General features: G+C 43.3%; 1 protein-coding gene across 2 annotated transcripts in view; it reads right to left on the bottom strand.

Annotated features, from left to right (window-relative positions):
- Positions 1 to 2,254: 2,254 nt before the first annotated feature.
- STX6 (syntaxin 6) overlaps positions 2,255 to 12,017 on the bottom strand; it is an 80,733-nt gene continuing 70,970 nt past the window's right edge. For both annotated transcript variants that reach the window (XM_030206516.1, XM_030206517.1), the window contains one exon: positions 2,255 to 5,122. In XM_030206516.1, the coding sequence (XP_030062376.1) occupies positions 5,043 to 5,122 (80 nt within the window). In that variant the 3' untranslated portion in view covers positions 2,255 to 5,042. The remainder of the gene's footprint in view (positions 5,123 to 12,017) is intronic.

Here is a 12,017-nt window from a genome sequence, read left to right as displayed (position 1 = left end):
CAGTCTTCCAGCTATTTCAGTGCAAGGCCTGCATGGTGTTATATATGGGACTAGATCGATACCATTCAACTGAATTCAATCCAAAAGGGTGACAGTGGTTAAAGAAGACCTTTCAGTGAACTCTGAACACTAACTCTTCAAAGAAAGGAAACTCTAATTTGCTAACAAAGGCATGGGTGGCAACCTGGGCGGAGTGGAAATTATAGCCCTAAACAAAGGCACAGGGGAAGGGGTAACCGACAGGGAGTGGAAGTAAAAGCATGTGGGAGGGGGTAACCCATTGCAATTACCATGGCGGGGGATGGGGGACAGGACAAGAAAAGGGGTAACCTGCAGAGTGCTTAATCACAATGCTACACAGCAGACTGGATGGCCCACTGTTGTCTTTGACATTATCTGCTGTAGTCACTGAATTATATATCATAATTTATCTTGATATTGGTATGTTAAACCCAGTTGATGTGTTACCCTTCAGCAGCAGAAAGACTTCATGTCACAGCCACTGAAGTCATCTCTCATTGCCACACTGAAGAATGAAAGATTCTAACCAGCAAGAGGAAAGTATGAATATAGGCAAATTAAAAAAGCAGCCTGATAGGACCATTGCCATCCTTAATCACGGACTGGACTCATTTCCACTCCAGAGAGTATCTCAGAACTGCTGGATCTGAAGGACTGGCCCTATTTACCAGTCTAGCATAATTGTACATATGCAAAATAAAAGGAAGACAAATAACTGTATGCCTGTTTATTTCAGAGGGCTAGATTTACTAACCAGCATTAGTGTTTTAACATAGATTATTTGCCTTATTGCTGTTTAACGCAGGCCCCATTATCATCAGTGGGGCCTACCTGCTGCTACTGTGCATTAAATACCAATAATGCATATGAATATATTAACGCAGGTTACTAAAGGGGAGATCCTGAAAACCTTAACTTGCTGGGTGTGCCCCGAGGATTGGGTTGAAAACCTCTGCCATAATGATTAATTAAATCATCAAGGCTCGTCTCTCCTGAATGTGAATGAAAAGAAAACCATGGCTGAAAGTCTCTGAAGGGATACACATCTCACACAATAATGTCAAAGAAAGACTAAGCTAACCCATCCAGTCTGCTCTGTGCTTGCCATCCATGCTGCTAAAGATATATCCCAGTTTACAGCCCTAGAACAAGACCTCCCGGAAAATCTCTCTTATCCAAGACACTCCTTGTGTTCTTCATTTGTGCTTTACCGTCTTGGGCAGAGCAGCATATAAAATGCCCCTCTCTCTGTGCCCATGTGTAGCAAAGTTTGGTAAGAATCTGAAATGGGAGAAGAGCACGACAGCATCAGCAAAAGGAGGATAGAAAAGCTGTCTTGCTTCTTGAAGGTTACAAGTCCAGCTGGTCAAAATGCACAGGATGATAAACAGCATTCTGGCCAATGTGAGCGGAGTACATAGAGGGAATGTGCCAAAAACTGTAGCCTTCTGGAAAGGAGAGTAAAAAAAAAAAGGAACAATTTAAGACCTCAATGCCCCTGCTTACTAAGCCACGCTAGTGGCTGGTGGTGTGCTAATGCTGACATAGCCCATTCATTTTGAAGGGGCTGTGTCAATATTGCCTAATGCAGTGTGTTTTTACTAGCAAAAAAGGTGCCGGTACTCAAATGCTAAGGCCACCCTTCAGGGGTGAGGTGATCACTGATGGACCCATCCCACAATAGCCAGGCCCCCTGCAACCAGTCACAGAATCTATGACAAGGCAGAATTGGTGTGTAGAGCCTGAGCTCTTTCATTAAAACTTGGGGTCCATGGGTCAATTTTAGCAGACAGTGGAAAAGGTGCCGGTACTCAGTACCCCCAAGTACCCCCTCAAAAAAAAGCCCTGGTTGCATGGCTTAATAAACACGGGGACATAACGTTTATCAAGTCCCTTAAAACACTATTGTGTATTTAGTTTTTTTTCAGGCTCTATTTTGCCAAATGCCCAAACGGTGGCACTGGAGCAATTTGGAATATGCCATATTTCCATGTAGATGATTTGTGGGGGATCTGCTTCCTGTCCTGCACAGATTTTCCTCTCTGTATATGTTTGCACACCTCTATTTCATGAAACCAAAAGCTTGACCCTTTTCCTAGCTTTTGAAATGCCTAGATGTTTTTTTTACCCTGTTTATGGCTTTCTTTCATCATCACACCACTCATTCTCTCCAGCTAAAGGGGTTGAGACCACTGTAGAACAGGAATCCAATCCTGTGAAAAATACAACCAACAAAAGTTGGGAGGGAAAGGAGCTAAATGTTTTGTAAATATTTGGAAGCCTTTCTTGGGTTGTTGATGACAGTTGCCTAGTACCATACTAAATACGCTACCTAACTGGAATATTTGGAGCACCACAGAACACTGAATGAAGACATGCTCTAAAATGTTATATGCTTTAACGGGATAGTTGGATAATGTGTGGGGGGAGGGGGATAATGAAAGTTTGGTGTAAATGATTGGGATTCTGAAAATTTTCAGACTGGAAATGGGAGAATAAGTAATATGTTGCGATGGATTGAAATGATTCTTAATAAAGATAAGTAAAATAAATTTGCCATGGCTCAGCTGCTGCATTGCCTTATGAAGGTTATACCACCAATATGTTAAGCAGATGAGAAGCTTAGCAATGGACTTTACAAAGAAGGAAGTATCCATGTAATATATATACAACCATGGCCTATGCCAAATAGCTCCAGACTTGCAGCCAGTGCTGCAGTTTTGGCATTCGCCAAAATAGGGGAGCATCCGAATCAACATTCATGTCACCCTCCTAATGAATACTTCGCTAAGAGTCGGACTAGGCTAGTTTTTATTAAAATGATTAGCTATTTATTTATTAAAATCTGAATGATCAGCCCTCACATGACAGCACATTGAGATGGTTTACGTTGGACAGCCAGATGAGGGGTGGGGGCCGCCAGAGAATACTTAGTAACTTGCTGACCAGGAAAGCCAATGATAGACATAAATCACAGAGGATCCACACCAGAAGACCATCACAAAAAGATCCAAAGTTGGATCTTCTGCTGGGGTGGCATTCTTCTATAGGCAACAAAGTCTATCTGTGACCTCAGGGAAGAGGAGCAGCATTGGGTAGACTTTGGTGGTGGGCTGAGCCACGGAACAGAAAACCATCACCACACTTTTAGATCACGACTCAGGGAGCTGGTGGGACGGCAGTGGGATATTTGGCTACATCATGTGAAGCTAGATAAAGCCAAGCCTCGTTTTCAAAAGCATTGGGGAAGAGCAGACTGAAGGTGAAAATATCAGGGATGACAGAAGCAGTTAGTGCAGGCTCAACACGAATGTAAAGACAGCAGGATGGTGGACTTACGGTAGCTATTGCAAGCTAATTCTCCCATACACAATTACAAAAAAAAAAACAACTTATAAATGTTGCTGATCTTGTACAAAAATGCTTGTGAAGTGGAGCCTTTAAACAGAGCCTGTGTTTGTGCTACAACTAGGCCAGGAGCTATCTAGTATTTAGCTATAATGTCATTTTCATGATACTCCATATTTCTAAAGGTGGCAAGACAGAAATTCAAATGTTTAATACAGACATAAACCAAACTGTATACATATGTACACTGGAGGGTACAGGGGCAGCAAACAAGCAGCTCTAGAACAGGAGTTTGTCAAACACCACATTAATCTAAGCACACACCTGCTACCAGGGGTGCTTCGTATTGGATGTTACTGACAAAATACAGCTGTTTCTCTGTGCTCATCTGCTGGCCCCAGTACCAAGCCTACACACAGTGACCCTCCCTGGCATAACATAATTACACCAGTGTGTGCAGAAAATATGCAAGCTTGGCTCATGAAAAATGGAAGAACGTCTGAGCACACGGTAGCAAGTTCAAGGGCTGCTATCAACAGTGAAGTTTGCACAATTACTACACTAAGTGCTATTTGATTCACTTCATGATGTGTTTCTTTGTTTAAAAACAGCAAACCAGGAAAAATATTTTGTTCCAGAAAGTCAAACAAGGGATCACTTCTTAGCAGGCAGTTTTTTTGACTCTGGCTCTCCTATAGAAGGGAAATCCTCCAGGGCTAAGCTTTTATTCAATATCCCTTCCAGATATTTTCCCCAAGCTGCTAATTCTAACCAGAAATACCTGTCACAACCTGTGAAATGTCCAGGACAGATTCCAATGCGGAGTCAAGTTAAAAGGGGGGGGGGGGGGGGGGGGGAGTTAAACGCCACAATTCAACTATGAATCTGAGTGGCAATAGTTGTTGCCACCACAGACATTGTGTGTCCTGGATGACCTTGTGCTGCTCAGCCAGCTGGAGACATATCAAGTTTCTTCTTGCTGCATAGTGAGGTGATATCAGGGGTTGTCCGAAGACATTGGTGTTACTTGTAACAGCGTGCTAGGTGACTGCTGCTTGTAGCCATTAGTTTTCTTACAGGCCACAAGGACACACATTTTGTCCCAGAGGAGATATAATAGATGGGAAAAGAAAGAGGGTTGTGCCAGAGACAAATCAATTCCGTCTGTAGTTTAGTGGATCAGAACGAGCACTTAAAACAAAAGTTTGCATTGATAATCTTAGCATTAAGCTCAAAGGACTGAAACAGAGGCCATCCATGCACAAGAGAGAGGAAGTAGCACGAAGACCTGGAGATCCCAGAACATTTCACTGCGTCATCAAGTTCTGTCAGAACATTTCACTGTGGTCAGTTCAGAAGAATACGCATTTCCCATATGGCTTGACATGATAACAAGAAGGTAGAAAAAAAAACAAATAACCATGAGGTGATGCTGGTCTGGAAGTAAGTCAGAGCCAACCAAAGACCCAGTGCAGGATGAAAAGAACCGCAACCAGATGTGAGCGAACACACAAGATGTCTGTTCCTTCCACACGTGTAGATAAGAGAAGAAAGTTTCTAGTGGGGTATCCTCCTCCAACACAGCAGAAACTGGCAGCTAATGGACAGCATGATTACCTGCTGGGTCTACTGTTCGTGGAAGTTCACAGGGTGGGTGAGGGCCAGGAGTTTTGTCAATTAATTACAAAGAACAGGATGATAACCACCAGCAAGATAACGATGAGGATTATGATAGCACACCACTGCCGCCGATCTGTAAGAGAAGACAGCAAACATTAATGTTATGGGGGGAGACCACAAAAAATGATTAGCCAAGTAGACTTCAGAGAGTCACTGCTTCATCCCCAGAAATGAATTATGAGAAATAAATCTAGGGGTAAATATTCAAGCAAGCAGATTTTTTTTAGCCACTGTGGGCATTATTCCCAGATACTCAATGCCATACTATGTCCAGGCACCAGCACTGACTATTCAGGCACTTAACCGCCTAAGGTGAAGCACAAAGACAGGACTGCATTTTAAGAGTTTAAGTGCTAAATATCGGCACTTAATCGCAAAAGTGCCAATTCCCCGGACCACCCATAAATTAGACAGTTTCATCCTGTGGTGTAGCCAGATCTGACTTTTTAGGTGGGCCCAGTGTTAATACGGGTGGGCACTATGTATATATAGGTGTGAGTAGTATTTCTTAGGATACTCTTAAATAATGCCTTAGAGTGCACTTAGTCTGCCCAACAGTTGTCCTACATCAACATAAACCTTATCACCACCAATTCTGAACACACAAAATACCAATAACAGCACCTTTAAAAAGGCAGCAGTGAATATACACAACAGCAATATGTGTCCTATTGGAAAAGCCAGACAAATCAGACTGATATAGGTCCGCATACAAACCACATGCCAGAAGAATCTCTCACCTCGGTCCCATGCAGAACACAGATCAACCCTCACCAATTACAGAATAAAGGGCCACAACTTTTAAATTGTCCTGTAGAAAACAAAAAGAGCGGAAGAAATTCAAAATAGACCAGATCCACACCACAAAAGAGTAAGAGCATTAAAAACTTTATTAGGACTCTTTTGTGGTGTGGATCTGGTCTATTTTGGGTTTCTTCCGCTCTTTTTGTTTTCTATGTGCTGATTGCGGGAGACTTGGACCTTCTTTTTATTGGTTTAAATTGTCCTGTAGCCCAGCATTAGTCCTACCCCCCCAACCATCCCTATAGCTCAGAATCAGCCCTACCCTTTCCTACCCCTCCCCATCCATCCCTGTAGCCTGGAATCAGGTTCTACCCTTCCCTTCTACCCTCCCCCCCCCAAATATAAAGTTTTTTTTTAAAATAATTTTAACCTGGGCACTGAGTCCACCCCCACCCAGAAACCCACCAACAGTAAAATTTATTGTTGGTGGATTTGTGGGCAAGGGTGAGCTCTTCACTGCTTAGAGGGAAAAAAGGTGTATTTATTGATTAAACATACCTTTTTCCCCCCTAGGCAGTGAAGAACCCACCCACTAGCATTACACTCACTATAAATATTACCTGGACAGCTGGGCTTGATTTTCCCAAACTTGTGTGCACATGGTGGCAGACACAGATTTACAGAAAACTGCAGACTGTGCTCCATGTGCTGGCTCCTGTGCCTGTTTGGGGCCGTGGCGAGCTGAGGCCTGTCTAGAGGGGCTTAACTAAAGGCTGATTCAGACAGTGAGGGCCCAATAACATCTTCTCCTGCTACCAGCTACAGTGGAGGAAACCTGGCAGCTGAGCCTCGGCACTGGCACAGATTTTTCTGTGCGGCGCCGGACTACTTGCTGTGGGAGGCACTGGGCATAATGAGAGCCAGACCAACGGGAGCAAGAGCAACATAGCACAGCACTGCAGCAGCAGTGGCGCAGCGCTAGAGTGGACAACTTCCTGACCCGGTCAAAAAAACAATTAGGCAGTTTACCACAGGTAGGACTCAGAGCTTCCGGAGGACTAAACTCTGGTGAGCTGCTGTTTTTTTTTCTGCTGGCTTTAGGCAAAATACACACAGGCATGGCTGTTGGGAGGAGGCAGAACCAAAAGTCTTATAACCCCCCCCCCCCCCCAAACACAGGAGGCTAGAGGTCCAGTGGGCCTCCAGCCCCCTAACCCTACCCAACAAGTTTCCTTGGTGGCCCAGTGAGTTATTCCCCCAACCTCCCTAACCCCCCCCCCCCAAAAAAAAAAAAGAAGACCTTTCCCTACCCCCACCCAACCTGGTGGTCTAGTGCACCTCAAACCACCCTGTAATTTTAGAACCGGAGGAGAGAGTAGCACTCCTTCCTCCTGGAGTGTCACCTTCAAAATGGCGATGCAATAGGCATGGCTTCAATACCATATAAGAGAAAAACTCCCTTATATGGTATTGAAACCCTGCCCATGGTGTGTCATTCTGAAGGAGGCGCCCCAGGAGGGAGTGCTACTCACTTCTCCACTTCTAAAAGGTACAGGGAGAGGTTTGGGGAAAACTAGACCATCAGGGAGGGTGGGGGTAGGATTGCCCACTGTGCCATCAGGAAAAGTTTTTTTTTTTTTTAGTATTGGGGGGGGGGGGGGGGTCCTCCTTACAAAATAAGTACCTGCATATACAGTGGGGGAAATAAGTATTTGATCCCTTGCTGATTTTGTAAGTGTGCCCACTGACAAAGACATGAGCAGCCCATAATTGAAGGGTAGGTTATTGGTAACAGTGAGAGATAGCACATCACAAATTAAATCCGGAAAATCACATTGTGGAAAGTATATGAATTTATTTGCATTCTGCAGAGGGAAATAAGTATTTGATCCCCCACCAACCAGTAAGAGATCTGGCCCCTACAGACCAGGTAGATGCTCCAAATCAACTCGTTACCTGCATGACAGACAGCTGTCGGCAATGGTCACCTGTATGAAAGACACCTGTCCACAGACTCAGTGAATCAGTCAGACTCTAACCTCTACAAAATGGCCAAGAGCAAGGAGCTGTCTAAGGATGTCAGGGACAAGATCATACACCTGCACAAGGCTGGAATGGGCTACAAAACCATCAGTAAGACGCTGGGCGAGAAGGAGACAACTGTTGGTGCCATAGTAAGAAAATGGAAGAAGCACAAAATGACTGTCAATCGACAAAGATCTGGGGCTCCACGCAAAATCTCACCTCGTGGGGTATCCTTGATCATGAGGAAGGTTAGAAATCAGCCTACAACTACAAGGGGGGAACTTGTCAATGATCTCAAGGCAGCTGGGACCACTGTCACCACGAAAACCATTGGTAACACATTACGACATAACGGATTGCAATCCTGCAGTGCCCGCAAGGTCCCCCTGCTCCGGAAGGCACATGTGACGGCCCGTCTGAAGTTTGCCAGTGAACACCTGGATGATGCCGAGAGTGATTGGGAGAAGGTGCTGTGGTCAGATGAGACAAAAATTGAGCTCTTTGGCATGAACTCAACTCGCCGTGTTTGGAGGAAGAGAAATGCTGCCTATGACCCAAAGAACACCGTCCCCACTGTCAAGCATGGAGGTGGAAATGTTATGTTTTGGGGGTGTTTCTCTGCTAAGGGCACAGGACTACTTCACCGCATCAATGGGAGAATGGATGGGGCCATGTACCGTACAATTCTGAGTGACAACCTCCTTCCCTCCGCCAGGGCCTTAAAATGGGTCGTGGCTGGGTCTTCCAGCACGACAATGACCCAAAACATACAGCCAAGGCAACAAAGGAGTGGCTCAGGAAGAAGCACATTAGGGTCATGGAGTGGCCTAGCCAGTCACCAGACCTTAATCCCATTGAAAACTTATGGAGGGAGCTGAAGCTGCGAGTTGCCAAGCGACAGCCCAGAACTCTTAATGATTTAGAGATGATCTGCAAAGAGGAGTGGACCAAAATTCCTCCTGACATGTGTGCAAACCTCATCATCAACTACAGAAGACGTCTGACCGCTGTGCTTGCCAACAAGGGTTTTGCCACCAAGTATTAGGTCTTGTTTGCCAGAGGGATCAAATACTTATTTCCCTCTGCAGAATGCAAATAAATTCATATACTTTCCACAATGTGATTTTCCGGATTTAATTTGTGATGTGCTATCTCTCACTGTTACCAATAACCTACCCTTCAATTATGGGCTGCTCATGTCTTTGTCAGTGGGCACACTTACAAAATCAGCAAGGGATCAAATACTTATTTCCCCCACTGTATGTAAACCGCTTTGAATGTAGTTGCAAAATACCACAGAAAGGCGGTATATTAAGTCCCATTTCCCTTTCCCTCCTGCCTGGTTGGGCTTTTTTTTTCACAGCCCAGACCTGTCAAACAACTTCTGCGGGAGGATTGTGTCTTGGGCGCATGCCCAGGCACAATCCTTCCGCAAAGTCCCCCCCCATGATCAAAACGAATAGTGCACATAAATTTGCATGCTATTAGGTTTGATCATTGAGGCTTCAATTCCCCGTGCTGTTCCGGTGCTCATTTTTCAGCACTGTTTGGAACAGCATGAGGAATTTGATCATCAGCCTCTGTAAATTATTTGGGATCCTAGATTTTCCCAGGTATTGTTGCAGGGTAAAACACAATTTCAGCAGCTGAAGCAGCAATGATAGAAGACTAGAACAGATATTGATAGATAACAATAGCAGGGCAAAGGCAACAAATATTAGTTTTTATTGCAGTTGAAGAAGCAAAAAAGTAATTCTGCATTTATTGAGAAAGTATGCAACAAACCAAGACAGCCGCTTGTTTCTGTTAAACTGGGTAAAGAGACGGTTGATAAGGGACTGGGATGGGATGAGGCGATGGATGTTTTCGTAGAAAAGGTTCAGAAGTTGAAGAATACGACTGTGCAGTTGGATCTGCAGCAAAACTTACAGCAGAATAATAATATGATAGGGACCATGAATGGGATTAGGACTGGATGAATTTAAGGTTGTGACCAGTGAGAGGCTATTTATGATTAGGAGATTCCATCTAACCTGGCCAACTCTTTATTCCATCAATGTTCTCAGGAGACACTGCATTGGATTGCAGACTTGGCTAACACTTCTACTTAAAAGAAGCTGTGGGGACACCTGCTTTAAAACAGGAGTTACCACAGTCAAGTAAGGAGAATCTTCATCTCTCCTCTCTACCTTTCTGGGCAAAAATGGTGGAAAAAGAAGTAGAACAGCATTGGGTCCTGAATATCTCCTCACAGCAGTTACTGATTATTCTTGATTGTTTTTTTGGACAAGGGAAAGCCAGTGTTGGCGGTAGCCTTAGATTTATCCATCACTTTTGATTTGGTGGAGGGGAACCTTCTAATAAAGAGGTGAAGTCAGGTTAGACTCAGCAATAAAACGTTCACATGGATAATCTCATTTTTTGCAAGATAAAGAGTTTTAGAGTAGGTTATAAGAATGATACGCCCGTTCTTGTGGTTTTTGCCAGGGCTCTACCTTATCATGCTTCTTGTTCAATGTTTTTGTATCCCCTGGGACAGTCAAAGCATATTATTTTTGTTTATCTTTCACATATAATGTACAGACTGTTGCTTCAGTTGGACAAGACCCTGTGGCTACCACAATATGGCTGAATGACTGTTTAGATGGGGTGGTCACATGGCTTTGGAATAACAGTATGGTGTTGAAGTTTTGATATACAGTGCCTTTGATGATGTGAATAAGTTGTTGGTATGGACTTCTAGAAGTGATTTCATATCTTCCAAAAGCTGCTGAAGACTTACCTATTCAAACAAGCCTACCCAAATGATCCTACAAAGTCTCGTACCTAACCCACACCACAACCTATACCCACACTCCAATTCCTTTCTCCAAATCTCATACTATTGTCCACTCTTTTTAACTGTGTTATCTCCATGATACTATGTACCATACTTTGTAAGCTACACTGAACCTGCAATTGAGCGGGAAAGAGCGGAGTATAAATGCCACAATAAATAAATAAATAAATATTGTTAGACTCATTGTAATCTCAGTTACTGAAAATCACTCGGATTCCTTATGGGAATTTTAGATTATGTATTCACACGATTGCTGAACCAATCTTTACGTTTAGCAATCCATGCATTTATCCTGTGTTCTTTGAACTACTGCAATTTATACATTTGTTTGCCAGAGAGATAATTGAGCAGATTGCAAATAATTCAACATTCTACCATGAGGGTCTTGAATGACTCAGGAAACAAAGTGTGCTAGTTGGCCACTCAAATTTATAGATTATAAAATATTCTGGCAAGTGTTGCAGTTGGGGTGGCCTCTGTATTTGACTGAGACACTATACTGGTATTCCTTCGGCACAGCCTTGTGGTCGAGATATATTTATCTTTAAAAATTCCCTCAAACAATTCTGTATTACTGTATCATTTTTTCAATAAAAGGAAAATAAAACAATGAAAAAACAATTCCCTCACAATCACAGGTGTGCTTCAAAAGATGGATGGCTAGTGCATCTCTCTCCTTGCTCTTACTTTATGGAGTGGACTGCCCGTGGGGCAGAGGAAAGAACCCAATTTGATATTCAGGGAAAAAAACCCCAAAACATTTTATTTCCTGGATAATATATTGGTCTGCATAGATTGTGGTGAATTGAATAGTGGGTCTTTATGGGATTATACTGAAGATTCTCATGGGAAGTATCGGAAGGGGGAATACGTACTTTTATCTGTCACTGGTGCATAGTTATTTGAGTAGTGGCTGGTCTTCGCATACCTGTATACGTTGTGGGGAGGGGAGAAGCAACAGTTTTGCATTTTTTTGTATGTTCTGTTTTATATTATTTTGTGTGTTTTTTGAAAAATTGTACACCATTTTCAATGAGCTTATTATGTATGGCAGTATATAAATTAAAAAACAAACAAACAACAACAGATGAATCAAATCTATCTGTTTGGATCTGCACTTACAGAAGATATGAAGGGGGTCCTTATGTTACAGGGACAGATACGATTCAACTTAAAATTCAGTTTGACAACTCATGCACACTTCAGACATTACTACTGCTGCATGCATAAGTGCTGTTTGATGTTGTAACATACTATAGCTTACAATCTAAGTTGTTTTTTTTCCCCTGGCCTGGCTCTCCTTCCTTCTTGGTTAGGAAGACCCTTCCCCAAATATACTCACAGTCATTTATGGTGGAGG

The sequence above is a fragment of the Microcaecilia unicolor genome, chromosome 6 (assembly GCF_901765095.1).
Source record: "Microcaecilia unicolor chromosome 6, aMicUni1.1, whole genome shotgun sequence".
Taxonomy (NCBI): domain Eukaryota; kingdom Metazoa; phylum Chordata; class Amphibia; order Gymnophiona; family Siphonopidae; genus Microcaecilia; species Microcaecilia unicolor.
The sequence above is the reverse complement of the archived record's forward strand: the minus strand, read 5'-3'. Positions and strand labels throughout refer to the sequence as shown.